A 24718-nucleotide genomic window follows, 5' to 3' on the forward strand; every position below is an offset into this window, starting at 1 on the left:
TGAGATACCGAACCCACCAGTTTCATATGCGCATTCACTGAACCCTTTTAAAATATGATTCTTCCTCCCCCAAATTCAAGACATAGGAGTGACCCAACTCTAGCTGGGTCACCCCAAGATCACCAAGTCTTCTTAAAAGGTAGAGTCTCTGAGAACAGTTCTTCAAAATATAGTCGGTGTTTTCAGTTGAGCTGACTGTCCAGGAACAACCCAAGGAATTTAAAATCTGCCGCAGTTTCAACAGGTTGGCCATCGAGAGAAACTGGAACCACTTTAAGGTGTTTAGATCATTTAATTAGCACTACATTCTTAAGATAATGAAAATTTAATAATAAATAATTAAGACTTTGCGGTATTCTGATTTAGTGGTGTAATTATATTAGTTGTGTTACCACCCCCACGCCACTAGAGGCAGTAGCAACCCCGAAAAGATGCGACTAAGGAGCAGATTTAGAAGTTCACCGAAAGCTACAGAATTTGGTAAAAACCGTGAGCTTTGCTGAAGTAATTAAAGACAAGTTCAAATCCCTGCTGAGAGGAGCTCCTTCAATCAGGGCTCCGCAGTTCTGATTGGTTAAGCAATGTAACGTGATCCTCTGATTGGCTAAGCAATGTAACGTGATCCTCTGATTGGCTAAGCAATGTAACGTGATCCTCTGATTGGCTAAGCAATGTAACGTGATCCTCTGATTGGCTAAGCAATGTAATGTGATCCTCTGATTGGCTCAGCAATGTAACGTGATCCTCTGATTGGCTAAGCAATGTAACATGATCCTCTGCAGCAAGTAATGGCAAAGCGGGGCGTCATCACGACTTTACACAAGTGTGTCTTTACCTCCGCGGCAGAGGCTCCGCCGAACCCCTGAGACCGACTCACCGAACTCCTGGGGTTCGACCGAACCCAGGTTAAGAACCACTGCTGTAAAACCTGAAGGGTGAAACTAGAACCCTACAGGTTTCATATTTCCCATTAGCCAGAGTTGTGTAGTAACTATATATTTACTCAACTACATTTACCTGAGTAGCTTTTTTAACACTTTGCTGTACTTTTTACTTTTATTTGATTAATTTAATTATGAAGTATTGCCACTCTTGAGTAAGATTTCTGGATTCCCTGCCCACTGAATGAAAAAATTAAAACTCTTGCAAAGTATTTTTGACTAGTTTCTTGTTCAGATATCTTAGTACACTTGAAATAAGACAAATCTAACTTAAAAGTAACTTTTTTTTTAGTAAGAAACAGCAGCTTGTTTTAAGTCAATCATTTCTTAATATTGTTTTTAAAAAGTACTAGTCCCACTGGCAGATTGCCATTTCACAAGACATTTTTTCCATGTTATATTTTTCCATTAATATTAGTGAATTATTGACTTAAAATAAGCTCCTATATCTTGCTGAACAGTTCCTTTGTAGTTTATTCTTATGCCCAATGTTCTAAGATATTTGCATTAAAACTAGAAAAAACTTTATAATATTTTGTATTTTTTCAATGTAGAAACAAAATCTCTTATGTATAATCTATTCTTGTTTTCTTGCTTATTACTTGGGCCGGCTCTGGTTACGTCAAAAAGCAGATGTTTTCAATATCTGCTCTCCTAGACAGATTCCAGTCTTTGTCGACAACTAAAGTGATAAACAATGCAACAAGACACATAATATTTTAAATTGTTTATTAAATATTGCATAATACCGAAGTCACAGCCGTGTGTGGTATCTTTATTTTAATATTGTTAATCTAACATCACTGCAATAGAAGCAAACAAACCAAACCTGTTGCAGGTTGTGCATCGCATCAAACCAGCCCAATTATTTCAATTGTTAATCGTTATTTCTGTGTCACACTCTTAGGTACTGGTTCTGGTTCGGTAACAAACAGACCGTGGTTACACTGAATTATGACCCGATACATCTCAGTAAATCAAAATTAAAAAATGACAGTAGCTGCGTTTCCATTCACCATTTAATTGTGCTATAAAAAAAAAAGTTTTATCGCTAGGAGGTTATTTTTGGACATATCAAAATTGGTTTTATTAGCAAAACTGCTATAGAAACAATATCTTCGTGTCAAACGAGTCTCATGATCAACAACCGGATGTTGTCACTGGCACAGACCACGAAGAAGAAAAAAAAAAAACAGGAAGTAGTTGGAGGATCGCGGCGCGGCATGTTTTTAATGATTTATCGCGTGTACAAACTTATTCACGTGGGATTTTAATTCCGTTTCTTATTAAATGGAAACACTGCAATTACAAAATTGTGTTTTAATCCGACATTAGCGGAATATTAACGAAGTTTTGCGCACATTTGTGACGGAAACGCAGCTAATGAGGCATAATTTTGTAAATCATCGTGATGCTCACAAATGGCAGCGAACGTGAAAACATGTGAAACCTTCTGTGCTTTGCCTCAAACCCTTCATGGTAAATAATCCCAGTGACGGAGAGAACAATCTGATCCTCCTGCCGTTTAGTCTATTTGCTCTATTTTACATATTTACATCATTTCCTTTTCTCATTTAGGATGAAGTTTGGACAACGCTGCCTGCATCACATTCATATCTGCAAACATTCATTCACTCCCTGATGCTGTATGGAGCACAATAGAGCACAAAAACACTGCAGTGAGTATTTCCGACTGACTCATTTTTACATCGGGTGTTAAAAAAAATCTACTTTTAAATATATATAATGGAAGTTTACAAAGCTACAAGTCGTCACACTCTCAACCAGCCAGACACGTTGATGTGAAGCTGAGGTTATAGAGGAACAAACATGTCGTGGAGGCCTCTGTGGTGAAACAAAACATGAACGTTACATCGGTGCAAACCCACAGTGCAGCGCATTATCACAAACTAGCTGAGGAAATACTCGAGCTATGTTGGCAAAGCAGTCGGAGGGAAAAAACTGAATTAAACCCCAAAGAAATGGGAACACTGATTGTTCTGGTGACAAATCAAACTTCATTTACATCCCACATTTCCTTCATTTGATTTCCATCTAAGGTATGTTTCTTCTTTCACATTTTGTCGCATCAGAAGCACAAACTTTAAGAAAAACAGTTGGGATTTTATATGATCAACACAAATTTTTCTGCGAAAACAGAATCTTACCAATTCAGTTTGGTCTAGTTTCCTGTGCAAATATGGAATCAGACAAAACTAACTTGGAAGTTACTTTTCAGTGAGATATAGGAGCTTGTTTACAGTAAATAATTCCTTAAAATTCATGAAAAATTACTATTTCCACTGGCAGATTACTTCACTTATAACATGGGGAAAATGTCATGGTGCAAGTGAAATATTCTGCTACTGGAACTAGAATTGGGTTGCTAGGTAACGGGTTGGGCTTGGCTGGCGTTGCTAGGTAACGGCTCAAGGCCAGCGGATTGTGAAATACGTGAAATAATCTGCCAGTGGAACCAGAACTTTTTAAAATCCGCATTTAGAAATAACTGACTTTAAACAAGCTGCCGTTTCTTGCTGGGACGTTACAGGTTAGTTCAGTTTTATTTCAAGTGATATTTGCACTAGAAACCAAATCAAGATGACTTATTAAATCGCAAGGTTTTCCTGTTTTTGTGGTGTGGAATAAATAAAAATCATGTTTAATGATTGTATTTAATGTCAGTACAAATTCCAACTGTTGTATGACGTTGTCTGGGAACGTTAGTGGACATCAGGAAGACAGACACACGGCAGACAGGTCAGGAAGTAACGGAGAGGTTTACAGCAACAACATCTCACAGAGGACACATCAGGGAAAAATAAAATAAAAACAGTAAGAATCAGTAAAAACAAAGAAATCATGGAAAAAAAATAAAAAGCTTGAGGTTGTAGAAGACGTTAGACTGGGGCGGAGGTTCATCTTCAGCAACCAAAGCAACTATAAGATGGATCAAAGCATACAGATGTGTTAGAATGGCCTAGTCAAAGTCTAGACTTGCATCCATTTGAGGATCTTTTTTGAAAGACCATTCAAAGTGAGCTGGAGCTATTTTGTAAAGAAGAATGTGCAAAAATTAGGTTATGTTTTGAAAACTAATACAATTTAGTTCCATATATGAAGTGGTTTTTTTGTTTTTGATTGAAAGGATCGCAGTTGTACGGAACAAGATTAGGGCGACTGGGGAAAAAACAGTTATCAAAAGAATTTAAAATTCTGACTTCTTGTTCTCTGAATCAGAATCATTTAAACTGTTTATGCACCATGCAGGAAAATCTCGTCTTAAAACTCAAACATGCCAATTAAACCTGACAGGCTTTCAGTGAGGACAAAGAGCAGGTTTACAAATCCAACTACAAGGAATAAACATTTATGTGATCACTTTCATGAGCCAACAACATAATTGATGTACACCTAAGAATATTTGATTATTTGGAAGTTGACGCAGATCGACACAGAACCAGAATTATGAGTTAAAAGTCAAAATTTTCTATTAAAAAACAAAAACATTCCTGGCTAATCCTCTTCCATACATTTGGGCCGTTCACACTGCTGTGTGGAAAAAGTCAAATACGCACAAAAATTTAATTTGCGTCGCATTCTGCTGTGTGAACGCTGCCTCATAGTTTCCATATGTAAGCTGTAATTATGCTGTAATTATTTGTGTTGATCTTTCATTAAATCCTAATAAAAGAAAATGAAGTTTGTGACTGGAAGTTGACAAAATGTAAAAAAAAAAAAAGTATGAGTGTGAATACTTTTCAAGGCACCGTACAAAGGGATAACTACTGATGGTCTGCTAGGCTGTAATTGAGAAATGATTATTATAATCTTTGCACAGAGCCCTGATATGCACCAAAGCAGCTTAAAAATACCTGTTTAGCAAATAACCCTCAAACTACAGCGTCATGCTGCTCTGTGCAGGTCATAACAAGCTCTACGGGTACCTGCAGAACAATCCGGCAGATCTGCTCAGGACTAACATGCACAGAGCTGAGAGACAAAAACAAGACGGATCCTAAAGAAAACACCCAAAAAAGATCAATAATGATCCTTGTTTTTGTAGGTAGCTTAACTCTGGGATGTGGCGTTTCTCACACAGGAAGACGGCTCTGATGCTTTCAGAGGATCTAAAGTGAAACCCTGTCACCACCTCTGTGGGAAGATGAATTGGGTTGAGATGGGATTTCATGCTCCAGTTTGATTTTACAGTGCATGCAGAACATTTACAGAACGAAAAACAAACACGTGCTCGTTTTCAGAAGGCCTCGTGTGTGTGTGTGTGTGGATACAATCTGATCACAGAGGATGTGGTTAAAACTTCTACAAGAATCGGTAAAAATCACATTCCTGGACTAAAACTAAATAGCAGTACTCTGCAAAAACACAAAATCTTACCAAGTATTCCTAGTGGATATATCTTAGTACACTTAAAATAAGATAAAAATGACTTACAAGTAACTTTTCAGCAATATATAGGAGCTGGTTTTAAGAAAATAACTAAACGTTAATAAAAAAGTTCTAGATTAGTTCACTTATTGGAAAAATGTATTGTTACACATGAAATGATCTGCCAGAGGAAGTAGAACTGGGTTGCTAGGCAACGGGCTACGCTTGACTGGCGTTGCTAGGTAACGGCACAGAGCCAGCTGTCAGTGGAACTACAACTTTTGCTTTAATATTAAGGAATTGTTAACTTAAAACAAGCTCCTATATCATTGTAAAAAGTTACCTCTAAGTGAGTTTTGTCTTATTTTTAAGTGTATTAATATATTTACACTAGAAACTAAACCAAAAGTATTGTGATTTTGCAGTGTAGGTCATCAGATCAATCTGCTTTCATCTTTTTAGCTGTGGACAAACAGGAAGTTAAGTGCTGCCACGCCCGTCTGGTAGTCGTATTGAAGGCGTTGGCTCACTAGCTACCTTAAAGGCATCACTAAAATCAAATCAAATCAAAAGCGCTTCACTGGTAGAGAACATGCAACACAGTCCATGTGTCCTGCATTGTGTTTGCTACAGAAACGATAGAAAAAAACAACAGGCTTTCGCTGCTCAGGCCTAAATATAGCATTTTAAATAAGCTTGTTGTTTCTACACGTGCACCCGACTGCATCACGAAGAATGTTTGGTTGGAAAACAAAACAAGGCAATACTGAAGCGGTATCTGAAGCGTTAGGGTTACACGGAGGTGTAACAGCTTTAACATTCCCCTAAAAAACAACAACACTGAATTTATGATGAAATAAAAGCAAAATCCGACCAGCTCCAGCAGGGGTCGCTAACGTAACAGACGGTTAAAGGGCAAATATCATCATATTGAAGAGGCAGAAAACTCAATAAAGTACCTCACTTTCTGTTTGTTTCCAAAGTGAATAATTTTCTGAAACAAGAGCTTAAGCCACGCCCCCTAAAACAGGAAGTATGACCATATATGGATAATGTATTTTAGCTACTGTAGATAATGTGTTTTCTGCACACATCTGCGCATAAATCTTTTGTTTCCTTGACAAAAAAATGAACATTTTAAGGCACAGGTACTAAACTCGCGGTCCGCGGGCCAAATCCGGCCACTGTGACCATTTATGTGGCCCTCTAAACTGCAGAGAGCCACATAAATTTAACTTTAAGATACCAGTTGTGTACTTAAAAATTAATCAAAAAACAAAACAGTTTTCATTTGTACATGGACAAATTACATGAGTGTAAAAAGAAGTTTAAAAATGTTGCATGTTATGAAGTGCTAATTAAGCGTAGATTAGTTTCAACAGTTTTACGGTTAGTTTTATTAACACATTCTGCAACAACTGGGCCTTCGAAGACATTCATGATCTAGATGTGGCCAAAAATGAAAATGTTTGGCTTCCCTGTTTTAAGGCAAATATGTGGAAAGAGGATGGAGTCGGCATGTTTGCTACAAAGATATCTTATAATAGAAAAATTACGATTGAAATGTATAAATTATTTAAAGTTGACACACAGCTGGAGCTGCTAGCAGTCGGCAGCCACACCACCAAGTTCGTCAGGCTGGAACAGTTTGTTTTACAAGTAACTGCAACTTCTTTTCTTCATCAGCGTCTGAAGCCACTTGATGCAAACGTTGATGCAATCTTGTTGGTTGTGCAGGAGGCTCCACTTCTGCTTTTCAAAGAAGTGTGGTTGTAAAATGACGCATCTGTTTGCAGCAGTAAGTGTAAACGTTGATTTGTTGGGGGGGGTGACCAGCTGCAGCTTATATGGATTTAAAGTGACAGAGCCCTAAAACAGCTCATTCTGAAAGTGGGCAGACTAAAATCTCATCATCTAAGAATGGTTTGTGCAAAAAATTAAATGAACATGTTTTGTTTAGGCCATAGACCGACCATAACCTGTTCAAGGAAGCATTATAGGTCATCTTTAATAATAATGATATATGCCCTTTAAACTCAAAATGATTGTTTTCTTCAATCAGAATGAAAGGGGAAAAGTCTGTTTGACAGACAAAATTTCACATCTGGGAAGTAAATTTGATATTTTTAAATCAAGAAGATCCATGATTGAAGATTCGCACCTCTGATCCCGAAAGGTGGCTCCACAAAAAATGACATTTTTCCCTCCTCCACAGTCCGTCTTCGGTAATAAGATCCACTGTGATGTGGTGATCTAGACCAGGTGCTACATAAACACACGGACGTACTGGAAGCTATAATCTGGGCAACACCAGCTAATTCGAGTGACGTAATCCCCACATGTTGGAGACGGATGGATTCTGCCCAGCAGTGAGTAGCGTGTGATGGCGGTTTGGGCGGAGAGAGCGCCGTCCCCTCCGCCGTCCTTCCACATCCCCCCCGCCGCACTGATCACTTCCCCAGACGAATGTATTCGCCTGGCCAGATGACTATTCTACCCAGCAGCCAACGCGCAGTAGCAATAACTTCCCCAAGCTTGACAGGCAACCGTGTGTTACAGGCAGATTAGATTTCGTTACAGTTTCACTTCCTTCACGTAATTCCCAGGGAAAGTCCCAAACTGTTTTGTCCTCTTTGATGTGCCTGTGGAGGAAAACAGGAAAACGGGAGTAAGTGACGGGATTCTGCTGCAGAGAAAGTTACGCTGTCATCCATTAGAAACTCTATATGGAGCAATGTGACCCAGTGACGCATGGTCCTCCCTCTGCAGGAGGCTTCGTGCATGCTGTGTATGGCAGGCCATTTTAACATAAAATCAGTTTCACTCCATTTGCATTCCAGATATCTGAAACTGGTTCATTACTAGATGTAATGGTAGATTAAGATATATCTTTATTACATTCTGACTAGTATAAATGAGGTTAAATTTACTATTAAAGGCAACAAATTATCTAAAGTCACATTTTGCACCTTTTCTACTTCCATTTGAGTTTCTACTGCTTCTAAAAAAAAAATCAAGTACTTAAAAAAATACCCAGCTTTTTTGGCAATAAGTGAGTATTTCCAAAATCTTTTTGAGTGCAACATTATAAGTCAGTAATGACGAGGTGTCCCTCAGCTAGCTACCCCATCCCGTTACCTAGCAACCTTAGCAGCAGAGCTCCAGCACGTTTGGTCAGCTGGTTTTACTGCTTCATGTCCCGTACAATGGCTACTGGAAAAGACGGTTGTTTTATTGTTGACTTACCATCCAGAAAACACTCATTGAATTTAATTTTCTACAAGCTTGTTTTATTTTCTTCCAATTCCTGCATTAGTGTTTTATTACTAAATCAAATTTATTGATCGACCTTGCATTAATACACCCTTATTAATATGCTAACGGAAAATGGTTCCAAACCACAATATTAATCACAATAATTACTCATCTCATTATTGTAATAAATGATAATACTGTTTTGAGAGAACTTTGAAGGAATGTAATGGTAATCTGGTACACATTTTCAAAGACCAATAAACTTTAAATTCTAATGAATATTTATCACTGGAACAGGAAGACTTTTTAAATATTAAAAATAAATGAACAAAACAACAAATAAATGAATCATAATGTCTCTCTAATCAAAATTGTCCTTCAAAAAATGTCTAGTTGAGACCAAAACACCAGACTGAAGACTTTTATCATCTAGTTGTGGTAGAAAAAGAGAAAAGCTATAAATCGTGCAAATGGAAATTTCATGTGACGGATTTATTGCGGCAGGCCGATTTTATGTTAAAATGGCTTGCCATATGCTACAGTGTCTGCAAGCCTGTGCTGTCATTGTGCAGAAACCCTGTATGGATTAATGTCCTGCAGGACGTACCGACAAACCAGCCGTCATCGCATTTTTCCATGACACTGACGAGATCTCCCTCCTGCAGCTCCAGCTCGTCGTCATTCTGAGGCACATAACTGTACAAAGCCTGGAAACTGCAGCGGCGACACAGAGAGCACTTTGTTAAAACCAGCAGACCGGCTACGTCTAACGAAAGGAGGGGGGCGGGGGGGGCTTCAGCTGAAACACGCCAAAATAAAAAACCAAAAAGTGAAACTGTAAATAAATGTCACTCACATTCCACAGCTGAGACGGCTCGGCTCCGGGCTGCTGCTGTGGGACTGGGGTTGCTGGGAAATGATGAGACATGGTTTACTGGGGTGGGGGTGCAGTCTATGGAGAGAGTCATTATGGTGGTGGGACAGGGTGCTGCAGTACCTCACTGAGGTCTCAGCAATATTCAAGATCTCATTACACACTGCCTCCTGGTGGGAGCAGGAGTCGCCAGAGAGACATACAAGAGTCCCGGAGGAGGCCGAGGTCAGGGGAGGTTTAAGGAGTTAGAAAGAGGTGGGGGAGGGGGGGGTCCGGTACGAAGCAAAGGCAGGAAAAGACGGGGAATACGGGAGTAATCCATTCAAAGCCAGAAGAAAAAGTAGAGGTGTTGGTGAAGCCCAGCAGGAGAGGAATGAAACACCAGAGTGGGAGCATGGAGACAGGAAACATGAGACCGTTAGTTCATCGCTACAGGATATTAGTCAGTGTGGGCATGCAGACTCAAAGGGAAACAGGTGGCCACAGATAGGCGTTTAAAGGGACAGTACTATGTTTCCCAGGCACATAATGCCAGTTTTGTTTTCCAGGCACAAATAAGTTCATAGTACAATCAAAGTAACTTTCAGTTGTCATATAAAAATGTTATTTAAAATTTGACTTAAAAACTCCAGCTTTTTCTGAGACTCCTCCTTCAGGAAGTTATCACGCTGCTCCTCTATTAACCCTTTAATAGCGTTTTTACCAGGATTTCACTGAGAAGTAGCTCCTATAATTAGCTCAGCAGGTGTCTGCTAAATGCCGCTGGCTAGTTTGAAGGAGCTGACTGGGGCTTCTTCAGTAGCTGTTATGAGCTAGAAAGTAATAATTGTAACTTTCAAAATCATAATTTTAGCTTTCAAAGTCATAATTATGAGATAAAAATTATAATAAATGAGATGGAAAGTAATAATTTTGACTTTTGAAGTAAATTTTGACATAGAAAGTCACTTTGTTTATCTAAGGAAGGTAGCTTGAGTATTTCATAATCATAACTGAAAGCTAAAATTATGACTTCTTTGAGGGCGGGGCTAAGTCCAACCTGGCGTTTTGTATCGCTGAATGGTTTCCATGGAGATTGAAGGATTTCTGAACAGTGCATGAAAGACTCAAAGCAACACCCCAGGTTTGTTTGTGACGCGGGAAAAACATGTTAACATGATGGAAAGCTGAAAAAGTCAATTTTACATAATGCTGCCCCTTTAAGACAATAATTCATTTTCTTCCTAAGAGTCACATAAAGCTGGTTTATATGAAATATATTTTATTTGTTCATTTATTAGCATCAACCTCTAGCTTCCACCAAAGTGGAATAAGCAATAATTAAATTAACCGCATAATGAATTGAAATGAGTAAAATTTCCATTCTGATTATTAATATTTTTTGACGGGTATTTTTGTCAGCTGCTCCTCTGAATTCTATAACCTTAAAATTATACATATAAAAACATATTGCTCGATCACCTGCAAGCCTCATGCAGCCTCCAGGTTAATGTGATGGAAACAAACACAGGAAGCAGCACAAAGTTCGGTCATGATTACGAGCCAGAAAGAAATAATTGTAACTTTAATTTGGGCTTTAAAAGTCATAGTTATAAGATACAAAGTCATAATTATAATGTTTGTAAAGTCATAATTATAAGATATAAATCATAATTATGAGATTAAAAGTCATAATTCTGGCTTTCAGAGTCACAATTTTGAGAAGGAAAGCAATAATTATGAGACATAAAATTATAATTATGTATTTAAGTCATTATTTTGTCTTTCAAAGTCAAAATTCCTTTTGGGCTTTAATTTTTTCTTTCATGGCATATATGGGCTTCCATACATTTTTTTTACATTTATTATCTAGGACATGCTTTAGTGTGCAGCATATTTTTACAAACGTAAAGTTGTTTAATTTTATTAGTCATCTGTAATCTGAAGGATGGTTTTTGACGCTTAGGAAGAAAACAAATCAAGAGTTCCCCTAAATGTCAAACTTCTCTGGATGAATTGTTTGTTGTCAAACATGAGGCACAACTTTACACATAATGGAAGTTAAAGAGGAAGTGAGTTTAACGGCGTTTTGATCAAAGTCAGATTTTCTTACCGCAAATGAGTTAACGTTGTTGTTCTCCTGGATGTCGTACGGCATCACGGGGCTCCTGGAGATCCGTCCCAGATGGTCGGCCTCGTTCTTCACAAACTGCAACACACACACACACACACACACACACCACCAACGTCTTTTAATAAAAGTTTAGATGGCTGAGCTGAAACCTGTCCGAACCCCACGTCAACCTCACAGCAGATGCAGTCACATAAATCGCTCGATTCAATGGATCAACTCACGAAAGACCTCAAAATCAGTCTTGCTTTTTTGGCGCCATGTTTTTTCCCCCTCATCGCGTTAATATTTTTCTCCGTTAAATTCACCGCTTTTCCGTCATCACATCCTCACCTTTGTAACGTATCAGTTTCTGAATGAAAAGTTTCAGCTGGACTTAATAAAGCGCTATTAAATATAATAGCGTTTTAAATATAAACTTATCGTTTATATTTAAAAACAGAACCGCATCGAGTGCATTTTTCATCCCACACCGGACCGTTGCTCTTTCCCAGTTCTGGTTCGGCTGCCATCGTAGTATCTGTATAAGGAAACCAGCGGCGCCCTCTGCTGGATGAAGGCCAAACTACAACACTAAAAAAATGTCGAAGCGGACGTTCTTAGTGAATCGATTGGAACTAATTTTAATCTAATAAACCATAAGTAATCGTAAATTGATTAATTGTCTGCATCCCTAATTAACAGACATGAAACCTATAAATGGTCACCTGAATAACTTCCAAAGTCCAGTAGCAGCTAAGCTATCGATGTACAGGAAGTAGTTAGCATTTCCTGTTAGCGTCATGCTCTCATAACTCGTCTTGGCAAAACTATCTTTAACGATCTCGACTGGTCGTAATTTTCATATCTTCGTGTCAGGAATTGAACTGGAACTTTTCTTCTTCTCCTGAAAGTCTTTCACAGCCATGAAATGCAGGCACACAAACACCGCAAAACCACTGAATGTTAGTGAACACACAACAGCATGCTCTGCGCTACAGCCTCGATCTTCTGCGAAGACCAGCAGAACTATCTGCAGCTACAGATCAAACCCACAGTGCCTTGAAAAATTATGCACACCCCTAAAACTTTTCCACATTTTGTCACGTTGAAATCACCAAATTCAGTGTTTCAGCTTCATTTGAGGTTTTACGTGATAAAACACAAAACAGTGCATTTTTGAGGAATGGAAGGGAAATTATAAATTGTTTATTAATGGTGCAAATGGCGAAACAAATGCAATAAAAATGTTGAAAACATATAAAATAGAAGCAAGACCCTGCAAGTAAAAAAAAATGCAAATAGCAAAACCCTGAACAGTAAGTATGGAACGCTGCAGACTTGTTCCGTAATAGGTCCTCCAAACCACTAGGGGGAGCCTGGAGTAGGTAACAAAAGCTATGTAAAGATGCTCCTGTTCTATAATATTGTAAATGACACGAAGTATGACATTCTTTTTCTTCCAGTCTCTAATTTAAGCTACTTAAGATTTATAGTTGTAGTTAGGACTGCAACTAACAACTATTTTAATATTCAGTTAAATATTAAATCTGCAATCTGTTTTTGCAGATTTTTCTTTGACTCACTTAAGTTTTGTTTATGTAATATTAGAAATACATCAAAATGCATATTAACAATTCAATTCCTTTTTTGAATAAGAAAATAAATATTTTATTGCCTAAAATGTTGCAACACACCATTCCTTTTATAGCACGAATGATTTGGTTCTCATGGCAACATATTTGGACACCACTGGGTTCAGAGGTTGTGAATACTTTTCCAAGGCGCTGCAAAAGTGATGAGCACACATCAGAACCACATCCACAGCTACTCTAGGGAGGTCAAAGGTCGTTTTGCAGTGAACACCACACACCATGCAGGTGGTACCTCTGCAGGGCTACTCTGTCTGCTGCCCCGGGCCGCCCGGCCCCGCTCCCCCTCCGCGCTCTCCACCTCGCTCAGCCAGCCTTCCAGCACCGGTCCGCCGCTGGGGCTCACGCTGCGCGACAGGAAGTCCTCCCCCTGCGGCGGAGTGAAGGTGAGGAAGGGCGTGGCAGAGCCGGGCCTGGGCGGGTGCGGCGGTGGCAGCGGGGAGGCGGAGGGCGACACCATGGGGGAGACGTAGGGCACGGGGCTGGCGGAGTACGGCGGGGGCAGGTACTCGCCCCAGCGGTAGGAGACGGTGGGCGGCGGCGGCAGTGGGGGTGTCGGGGCGGCGGGGGGGCTGCCACCACCCACGGTGAGGGAGATCCACTCGGAGGAGACGGCGTGGACCTCGGGCGAGACGGAGCGGCGAGGGGAGCGGGGCAGCGGCAGGGGGGAGGTGGTGAGGCGGTTACGATACAGCTTTTTACACAGGATGGAGGGAGCAGAGCGGGAAATAAAGGATGAGAAAAATTCACCAAAACAACAACAAAAGACAGATGAAGTGAACACAGAGAGGACAGAGGGACATAACGAGAGCTGGGCGAGTTAAAAATTTAATCTCCATTTTCTTTCAAATGTCTTCCTAAAACAGAAATTGCAAATGACAGAAAATATTTTCAAAAAGTGGATTTTTGTTTTAAGTGTTTGATGTCTGTCTGTCTGACAGTATTAAGGCCAGGCTACAAGAATATTTGTTTAATTACAAGAATAAAGTCATAGTATTAGTGGGGCTTGACGATATTACTGAAAGAAGTATCATGATATAAGTGTTTCATATCAGTCGATATCAATAATTATTGATTCACTTTTTAGTTTTAAATATCTGAAATACCGCCAGACAATTTTCAAGTAATAATAATGCAAGTTAGTTTTTCAAAAAATAATCAACCTTAATTTGGTGACGAATACTAAAAAGAAGTTTTAAAATACGCTTGTCAAACAAGATGGCCGCCCTGGACCATGGAAACCCACAGAGAGCGTTGGTGGAAAAAACATCCAGATTTTCCAAATATTATCATGTTAACAATGAATTTATCGCCCAGTCTTGAGCACGACCCAGATAACGGCGCTGACCTGCGGCGAGGCGTTGGTGCTGCGCTGCGGCGAGTGGCTGACCGGCGGGTCCGGGTAGTCCACGCCGTTCTTCACGCGCGGCCGCTTGTGCACTTCCACGTAGGTGACGGGGAAGATGCCCTGCCGATTGGTGCCGGAGACTTTCCCCTCGTACCAGTTCTCATCCACTCTGCGGATCAGCGTGATCCGCTCGCCCTGCAGAACCACCAGGTCGGGTCAGAACGGTTCTGCTTCAGTAGTATTATCATCACCACGGACAGATGATTCACCTTCCTGAAGGACATCTCCACCACTGTGTCTCCCTTAAAGTTGAAGCGGGCGACCGCTTCTCCGTACTCCAGAACCTGGACCGGGGCGCTTTTCTTTGGCTGGGCTTTCTCTGTCGGAGGCAGGAGCTGCAACATAAAACCATTAAAGCTGATTTATTGTTACGTTAAGATGGGCGACACAAAACATGTTCAGTACATTCTTTGCAAAAAATCAGCAAACTTTCTGCAAACAGATGAGCAATTATGCAACGGTACGTCTTTGAAAAGCAGAAGTGGAGCCCCCTGCATAATGAACAGGAATGCAGCAAACGGTTTCTGGTTTCTTAGCCGACTGAACCAACCTCAACGTAACTTCGTGGGAAAATGCCGACTCTTCCATGATGTTCGCCTTCATACCAGTTCTGATCGACTTGTCGGATTATGTACACAATATCCCCCTTTTGAAAAGGTAATTCCCTGAAAAACACAAACAGCAAACTTTATTAGTTTAAAGTTTTGAGAAACGACTGACTATTATCATTATTCTGATGATTTTCACCTACTTTAGGCTTTCTGCTCTGAAGTCAAAGCGCGCCATGGCTGGAGTTCTCTGTGTAAAAATGAAACTTTTCAGTTTTCTGGATAAAATCACAAGCAACATCATTAGTTTATCAATAAAATTCCAATACATTTTAATTGGATTGTTCTTTCTGGGTCTTAAATGCCACGTAGTAGAAGAAGATCTTCCTGGGTCGTGTTGGGAGCTTGATATGTTTTTATTTTCAGTTTTGATTGAAAACAAAAAGTAAAGTGGAGTAAATTTCCACCAAATACACTTAACATTTTTAGATTAACATCAAATACTTAGAAGAAAAACTAAAATTTGTGTGAAAAAAAGATTATTTTCAATTATTAAATTCATGATATTAAAACATATATTCTTTGAGGTTATCAGAATCAAAATTCCTTTGTCACTGTGCAAAAAAATGAAAAGAATTGATTTGAAGTCAGACATTTGTGTACTTCTTTTTTTCCAGAAAATTATGTTTTTCCTTGGATAAAATATTCTTAAATTCGTAAAATTGATGAGTAACAACAGAATTCAATGTAGGACAGGGCGATAAATCGATTTTATCAATTTATCAAATTTTTGAAGATTACATTTTTGGAAAATCTGGATTTATTTCAGATGACGTAAACTGCTTGTGTTGGGGGGGGAAAAAAATAAATTTCACATCAGTTCAGAAGACAAATAAATAGATTCCATAAACACAAAAACGATTTTCAGTTTAAGTTAGTTTTATAAACGCACAATATGGTCCCAGTGAGTTACGGTTTTTATTTTATTTATTTCAGTTCACAAAAATGTTTTCTCAATTTCAGCTTCTGTTATTTTGAAAAATGTCTGAAGTGACATTCTGCCAGCGGAGCTAGAACTCGGTTGCTAGGTAACGGGCTGGGCAGGGCTGGCGTTGCTAGGTAACGGGCTGGGCTGGCGTTGCTAGGTAACGGCGCAGGGACAGTTGACTAATCTGCCAGTGGAACTTTTAGTTTTTCACCAATATTAAAGAATTACTGACTTAAAATAAACTTCTATATTCCTGAAAAGTTACTCTTACGTTAGTTTTGTCTTATTTCAGGAGTGCTAAGATATTTTCACTAAAAACTAGACAGAAATATTTATTTCTCAGTGTGCAGAAAGTCCCCCTCCTCCGTCTTCCTGCCTGCAGTGGCGATAAGACTCGACCCTGCGTTGTACCTCGACGCCTGATTTCCGTTTCTCGGCGTTATCTGTGATGTTGAGCAGGTCTCCGAAGCGTTCGTTGGTGATGAACTGGTGGTGCGTCGGCACAATCCCCGTGTGCCTCCGGGCCGCGATGTCGGCCTCTTCCTGTTCCCGCTTCAGCCGCCGCTGCTCCTCCAGGATTTTCTGTCAGGAGAACAAATCAGAAAGCTGCACTTCTGTTGCTAATTTCTAAAAAATCTGCACACGTTTTAGCGATGAATTCACCTCTTTGTCCCCATGACGCTTCCTCAACGCTTCATCCTGGCTTTCCCCGTGAGCTGGGGACGAGTCTGACAGAAACAGCAAGGTGATTTAATCGCTAACTTTACGTCACATAACAGCAATTTCAAACTAAAATGTTGCAGTCACCTCCTCAATTCCAGTCAACTGAATGAAAGGAAATACTATAATAAGCATGCACACATCAAATGACCACAAAAAACAAAGTGCACTGCAAAAAAAACATCTGCATGCAGACAAGGATGAAAACAATGACCAAATGCTGGAAAAAATATATAAAATTACAGTAAACTCCAGTGAAAAATAAAAAAATCAACATGAAATCATGAGAGTATTGATGGTGAGTGACCAATATTTTTTAAAAGTTTAAATTTATTTAATTAATTCCCAAACAGGAAATATCTAATCTGTTTGGGAAGTAAAGGTGGACGATGTGTCTAAAAGTGAAAAATGACGGAAAACCAAAATTAATATAGAAATGCATCAGTTACGTAAGGTTATAATGGATATAAAAAGCCTGTAGATTTCTGCTAACATGCCCGGTTTCTATGACGAAGGGAAAAAAGTCATTTCAAAACTTAGCTGTAACCTATGACCCCAACTGCTTCATGTCGGCATGCGGTGAGCAGGTGGAACCAAAGTTTAATTTACTGTTTGTGCTTCAATCTTTGCCAAAAAGCTAATTCTGATTAGCTAAATGGGTTCTTTGTATCAATGTTGGGCTACAGCTTTCTAGCGGTAAAAGCCAGCACCAAAGCATGATACTGCCACCATCATGCTTCACATGAGGTATTGTGTTCATTTGCAGCATTTGTTACATTTTCAGCTGCTGTGGTTCTCCTTCACACTGGCCTGAGTCAGATAATAAAACTCATTGAAAATCCTGCTCCTCTCCTCACCTGTGGGGGCGCTGCACCAAGAACCACTGGAGGAAACGAAGAAGACGCAAAGAGCAATTTCCTCCTTCACCAAATGTAAACAAAACTGGAGTAGCGTCAGGTTTTAGCTATTGTAGGATTTCTCTTTTGTCTTTGATAAAAAACCACAAGTCATTCTTCCTGTTAGCGTTAGACTATTGTGTTGTTCTGGTTGTATTTACCCAGAATGCCCTGTGCTGTAGACCATTTCCTGTTTTTGGAGTGGTCTCCGGTCTGCTTGGTGTTCACACAGCATTCAAACCTCACCAGAGTTCACTTTTTTGGCCAATTACATGTTCACACCTCCAGGTCAATAAATCAATATTAGCAATTAATTACATTTTTGGACTTTCTTCCCCACCATTGCTTTTCTGGATCAATGTCAGCACGCCCAAGGCGGCCATCTTGTTTCACAAGCTTCTTTTCTTGGAATATTAGGCAGAATAATTCTTCTTATAAGGATACAATCGTAGTAACGCGAGAATAAAATCTTAATATTACCGGAGTAAAGTTGAAACATTAGGTGAAAAAAATTAAAAATAAATTTTCCAAGCATTTTTTCTATTAAAACTAAATTCTCTTGTAATTTTAAGACGTTCCTCTGGTAAAACTGTGTCTTTAGTCTGATGATATTATGACTATATTCTCGTAATTTCACAACAATTCTCATAGCCGTGCCTTAATACTCAGATGTAAAACTCAGAAGCAGTGATTGAAATAATAGCCACTTATCTGTCATTTATAATTTCTTATTTAGAAAAGAGAGAAAGAAAAACTATCTATTGAAACTGGATCTGGTATGAAATAAACTGGAGATTTTATTTTGACGCCCTGTCGCCCAGCTCTACTCTCTGCCGATGAGACTGAACTTTACAATGTGTGGCTGTGACAAACAGCCACAACCCAAGTTGTTTTGGTATTTCCTCGCTAAAAGATGCAGTTTGAGTCACATTACAGGTGAAACTTTTCAAAAAGATGTTTCATCATCATTTATGTCACAAAACCCAGGCGTTTTAGCAGCTTTCTCTTTATTTTCTTAATGTTTGGCTGTTACTTTTCAGGTGAAGTTCAGCTAAGTGTTTGCCAATCTTCAGCAGACATTTAAGTGTAAACTATAACTTGTAAAGATGTAATCTCTGTACAGCCTTTAGCTCCCTAAAGGCCATGGCCACAGCCGCGGTATTTAGTATTTAATAATCTCAAGAAAGCAGTCTAAGACAAATGCACAAAAAAGTCGTCATAAAGGAGAACATTTGTTTGTTTGCAATTTGCAGTGTATAAAGGGTTCAATAATTTTGATTTTAAGTTGATGCGTTAAATAGAGTTAGCATAATGGTGCTAAAAACAGAGTTGTTTACAGGTAAACTATGTTAAGCTAAACAGGCTAATTGTGTGGCTAGAAAAATTAGCCTGTGTGCTAAACCACCAAAACAAACCTACCAGTTTTCTCTACTAAACAGATTAATGTGCTTTCTTTGGATAAATAAATAGTTTTGGCCAAATGTTCACTGTAATCTAAATCTAAATCTGTTCTCTTTTTCACTGCAATGGCAAATATTCTAAACCCTTTCTTAGTGCAGCGCCCCTACAGGCGAGGAGGAGAATTGCATATTCTAATTAGTTTGGTTTGTTTGGCACAGTGTAGCGTTAAAGAGAATCGCACCAGTTGAACATGTAGCAAATGTTGCAACTTTGGTCCCCAATCAAACCGATTCTACCAGGAGGCGGGTTACAGCGCAGGGCATTCTGGGTAAATTGAACCAAAACAAACATGCGAGTTTAGACTCGTGTTTTTTTTTGCCAAAAACGAGAAATCTTCTAACCAGTAAAATTTGACACTGCTCCAGTTTTGTTTACATTTCATGAAGAAGGAAGATGCGCTTGGTTTTAGTGTCGTTTCCTTCAGTGGTTCTTGGTGCAGCGCCCCCACAGGAGAGGAGGGGAACAAGTTTTGGGTTTGGATTGTTTGCCAGTGCAGAGAGAAAGAGATCCATGGCAGCTGAAAATTATACAAATGTTGCAATTTTGATCCCCAATTTAACCAAGTCTACCAAAGTATCAGGTGTGCAAACACCTTTAGACTGCAGTGCATTTGGATGAAATCGCAATTTTCTACATAATCTAGACCCCTGGATGAGAGTTCTCATTCACAGTGAAAATGGAAGATGGACAGTTCCCTGTCACTTGAACACACCACACAGACTGGAAATGAGAGGACGGTGTCGTTGCTTTGTGGAGGAGGAAGGTGAAGATCAATGAGAGACCACAGAGCAGTGAAAGGGATGGAGTTAGCGACCTCTATGGTGAGCTGCCAGTAGGTTCCCGTTGGCGTCAAACACCTGGCCGTTACTCAGCCGCTCCGTCCCGCCGCCCTCCAGCTTCTCCACGGCCTCCAGGGAGGAGAGCCGCCGCGGGATGAGGGGCCTCTGGGGGCCCGCCGTCACCCTGGTGGCCAACAGCGTCCGTCGGGTTTGGTGCGGCTGCGGGTTCTTCCGTAACCTGAAGGGCGCCGGGCCCATGAGGAAGAGGTTTCCCGGCAGCATGGCCTTCCTCTCCGCAGCGGCAGGTTTGTCCTGCTGCCTCTCATGGCGCAGGATGGTGGTGAAGCGGGTGTAGGAGGCCGGGCAGGCGCCTTTGCACTTGCTGGGCTTGAGGAGGAGTGGATGGTTCAGGTGGTGCAGGTGGTGGTGGTGGTGGAGCGGAGGGGTTTTGGATCCGCTGAGGATCTGCTCCACTTCCTGTCCATCCCCCGACGATGAAGCTGCCTCGTCCTCTGGAGACGAAACCCTGGAGTTCCCGCCCTCCGCCACAGCGCTAGCGTCCGTCGTTGTGGCTTCGGTTGTCAGGAGCGCCTCGGCGGACACGGCGGACGCCACGCGGTCGGGGCTGCGGTTCCGCCCGGAGTCCAGAGCGGACAGCGACGACGAGCGGCTGGGGGCGGCGCCAGACCGCCGGATCATCGTTTCGAACTCGCTGACCCGTGACGACACGTTGTCCCGTCCGACTGTCTCGACAGACTTCTCTGCGTCGCTCTTGGCCGCCTCAAACAGCGAGGTGAGGCTGCGGACGCTGCCGTGCGGGCTGCAGCCAACCGAACTGGGCCGCTGGATGTGATGCATGGTGCGGTACAGGCTGGAGAACCCGGACGCGCTCCGTCTCACCGCAGGGGAGACGCTCCGGTCCTCCTCTTCACCAAAGCGCCCTGGGTAGATATCCTCGCAGCTGTGAGACTTGGGCTGTCTGGCGCCATCGGTCCTGCAGTCCTGGCTGTCACCACTGGGGGGCAGCAGCTTGGGCTTGAACTTAGAGGGCAGGATCTGCGGTATGCAGGCTTTGGCAGCAGACAGGGTCTTCTTACTCTTACACTGGTCACCTATTGCATTACTGGCAAGAACCGTTCGACTATTTACAGAGGAGCAGGGTGAAATTAAACAGCCATTCCCACCTTTATAATCCACTGGCAAGCATGCAGGACAACAGAATAAACAACATATTAGATTACAACGGTCACAAAGTTTACACACAAAAACAGTTTGAGTCTGAGATAAAAACCAAACTCCATCGAAAGTGGATGAGAGGAAGCAGACTTGATGCTGTGAACATCAAGTAGATGTTTACTGCATGATAAGAATGAATCCAAGAGGAAACTACGGTGGCCCTGAAGGCCAAACCACAACAGCAAATCACTAAACACAAAATATTCAAAAACGCAATGACATTAACGCAGCACAACTACAAATTGAGAAAACTAAGTGTTTTCTTAAGAAAACACAACATTAACTAAGCACAACACTCACTGCAGAGTCGGAACAATATCCGGTTCTAAAGCCAAGTTCTTTGGTTTCCTACTTTTATTGTAATTGTGCTTAATGCTTAATTGTGTTAAACACAATTAATGTTGTTGCGTTTTTCCATTTGTAGCTGTGTTTAGTGATTTGTTGATGTGGTTGGACCTTCAGGGCCACCGTAGGAGCCTGTATCGTCGACACAACGAGGGAACAGACGGCGTTCAAACAGCGACATGCCATGAAATGTCACGTGAGGTTGGAGGCTGTTTAAGCTAACTACAACTAAAGGCTGATCGTGTTTATCCAGATTCAGACTTCGGTGAGTTTCAGGGGATTTTAGGTGATCAATCAACGCAAAATAGAGAGAAATTGTGAAGTAGTAGAAAAAGGATCAGTGCTGAAACGCAGCAGTGCTGACCACTGAAAACTGAAAACCGTGCATAGCTTTCCTTTCACTTCACAGGCTAAACTTTAATAAAACATGAAAAAGTTATAGCTTCAAACATTGCTTTCATTGTTTGATGCCTGCAGAATCTGCAGGCGGCGCTGCTACCAAGCTGCTTCCCTGAGTTTGTGAATTAAAAATACATCCTGATCCAACCGCCCTGCAGTTAAAATGTTGAAATCTGCTAGGAAAAGCTTGTGTCAGCGCCTGGTGACTCATGACTGCGATCCAGATGGTGCTGGGAAATGACACAACGCTTCCACGTGACGCGAGGCTCCGCCGCGCGGCGACTGACCGATCTGCCACAGTCAAATCTGTCAGGAAAACACGCTGCAGAGGATGACTCTGCGTTTTATTCATGGCAGACGGGGAGAAAAGAGTCACTCCTGCTCATGAATGCAGCACAGCGAGTCAGGGTTTCGTTTTTTGTGAACAAAGATTTGGGGCTGAAACAATTAATCGTGATTAATCAAATATTTAATTAACTCAATTCAAGTTTCTTCTATAGCACATTTGAGCAACAAGGCAGTTCAAAGTGCTTTACGTCATAAAAACATCATAAAAGAGTCACCAGTTGTGACTGTAATTCATAAATCGATTAATCGGACCTAAAAACAGCCATTTGGTGAAAAAACCCCAAAATATTCAAAGCAGAGACCAAGTCAAAAATTACAGATCAGAAGTAACTGGCTGCTACTTTAATTTTAAACAGAACAATTAGTCAATTATTGAAATAATCATCAACTACTTTAGTAATCGATTAATCGTTAACTGTACAAACTGAAAAAAGGCGATTTGCTGACAGAACACAGTCAGAGGAGTACAAATGTACAAAAATGTCTAATATTAGCATTTTGTCTGTAAATATGCTTTTGCCAAAACTCCTTCAGTTGTAAAGTTTTAGCTTCACTCGGTTCAGATTTACTAAAGAATTTTAGGTTATTGCATTTCCTATTTAAAAAAGGAATTGGATTATATGTTCATTTGTATATTTGGTAACACTTTATTTGAAGGGGGTGAATAAGACTGTTATAAACATGTCATAAACATGTCAGGAACATGAATAAGCCTCCATAAATATTTATTACTGTTGTCATAAAGCGTCATTCGGTAAATTATGACACTTTTAATACAAAGTTGACATTATTCAAAATGTCTTTGTTATGACAACTTGACTTTAACCAAGAAATCATTACTGTTTAAACTTTACCGTTAATAACAAAGTTACCTAATTTTTAAAGTGCAATCAGTAATACTTTTATAACAAATTTATATCAGTAATGATTTCTAAGTGTCATAATTTACCGAATGACGCTTTATGACAACAGTCATAAACATTCATGAAGGCTTATTCATGTTCCTGACATGTTATGACATGTTTATAACAGTGTCATGTCAGTCTTATTCACCCCCTTCAAATAAAGTGTTATCATATATTTTAATGTATTTATAAGATAGTATAAAAAGGCTTAAATGCCTAAAATCTGTAAAATGTATATTTTTTATCTGATTAATCGCCAGAATAATCAATTACTGAATAAATTGTTTGCCGCAGCCCTTTAAATATGAGATTTTTTGCCATTTTGTGAGCATAAGGCTGAAACACATGGTGGAGTGTTTGGTTTCTGCCTTTCTTTGGCTTGTTTCTCTGCTTCATGAGCAGCGAGTGACTCAAATAGCCCAGGTGGAGCCTCAGGCAGGAGCTGCATGTTAGTCAGTTGACTGGATGGGTAATTTTTCACACAGCGTAGCTCCACATCTGCTTACAACAACCACCGTTTCCAGCATTAGGGTTATAATTACTATGCAGTTCGGCTTTAAAAGTGGAAACTGTTGCATGTTTGCTCAGCTCGGTACATTGGGTCAAAGTGTCCCCGCCTTGGATCTGGCATTCCAGCTCCTGACCCCACACTGACAGCTGACTTCCTCATGCCGCCTCTGTTTATCTCACTGCTCTGTTTATCTCTCCTCATCCATGCCCTCTCTGCCTGGAGACCGCTCCAGCTGGGCGGCAGCGGGGGGAAAAAAATCCACCAGGTTGGGTTTCAAGACGACTTCAGACCCAACATGAGTCAAAAAACAAACAAGTGAAAAGATCCACAGGCGCATCGAAATAAATTAGATCATCATCAGAAAGTTTGTTAATTTAATTTTACCTAGTTGTGGCAGAACTAAGAGAATTTTACAAAGTACATTTTGGTCTAATTTCTTCTGCAAATATCTTACAAAGTAAAACAAAGCTAGCTTACAAGTAACTTTACAGCAAAAAAAACCAGGAGCTTGTTTTCAGTCAGTAATTCCTTAATATTAATAAAAGAGTACAAGTTCTGCTGGAAAATGATTTCAATTGTAACATAATGAAAATGTCTTGCTATAAGTGAAATAATCTGCCAGTGGAATTGGAACTCGGTTGCTAGGCAACGGGCTGTGCTTGGCTGGCGTTGCTAGGTAACGGCGCAGGGCCCATTATCTGTGAAATAATCTGCCAGAAGCTTGAACTTTTTCACCATCATTAAGGAATTATTGACTTAAAACCAACCAGCTTCCACATCTTCCTGAAAAGTTACTTGTCAGTTAGTTTTTCGTGCGACCAAGAATACTTAGAAAATGTTGTTTCTTTTGCAGGTGCATTGAGTGGAAGGAAGAACTGTGGTAGAAAAATTGTAACAGGGATCCAAAGTCTGTTCTGCTAAAGTTGTACTTGTGGATTTATGATAAATAAATAAAAGAATAAATGTAAAACAAC

The 24718-nt window shown here is 40.4% G+C and overlaps 1 protein-coding gene across 5 annotated transcripts in view; it reads right to left on the reverse strand.

Annotated features, from left to right (window-relative positions):
• Positions 1-1656: 1656 nt before the first annotated feature.
• sorbs1 (sorbin and SH3 domain containing 1) overlaps positions 1657-24718 on the reverse strand; it is a 74455-nt gene continuing 51393 nt past the window's right edge. For 4 of the 5 annotated variants that reach the window (XM_081616001.1, XM_081616000.1, XM_081615999.1 and 1 more), the window contains 12 exons: positions 20036-21196; positions 16808-16872; positions 16556-16726; positions 15360-15406; positions 15159-15273; positions 14818-14943; positions 14549-14743; positions 13436-13894; positions 11552-11647; positions 9442-9629; positions 9193-9299; positions 1657-7972 (listed from right to left, as the gene is read on the reverse strand). In XM_081616001.1, coding sequence (XP_081472127.1) covers positions 7905-7972; positions 9193-9299; positions 9442-9629; positions 11552-11647; positions 13436-13894; positions 14549-14743; positions 14818-14943; positions 15159-15273; positions 15360-15406; positions 16556-16726; positions 16808-16872; positions 20036-21196 — 2798 coding nt within the window. In that variant the 3' untranslated portion in view covers positions 1657-7904. The remainder of the gene's footprint in view (positions 7973-9192; positions 9300-9441; positions 9630-11551; positions 11648-13435; positions 13895-14548; positions 14744-14817; positions 14944-15158; positions 15274-15359; positions 15407-16555; positions 16727-16807; positions 16873-20035; positions 21197-24718) is intronic. The other variant, XM_081616003.1, reaches the window with a different exon arrangement.

Source organism: Poecilia reticulata, chromosome 15 (genome assembly GCF_904066995.2).
Source record: "Poecilia reticulata chromosome 15, P_reticulata-male-v2, whole genome shotgun sequence".
Taxonomy (NCBI): Eukaryota; Metazoa; Chordata; class Actinopteri; order Cyprinodontiformes; family Poeciliidae; genus Poecilia; species Poecilia reticulata.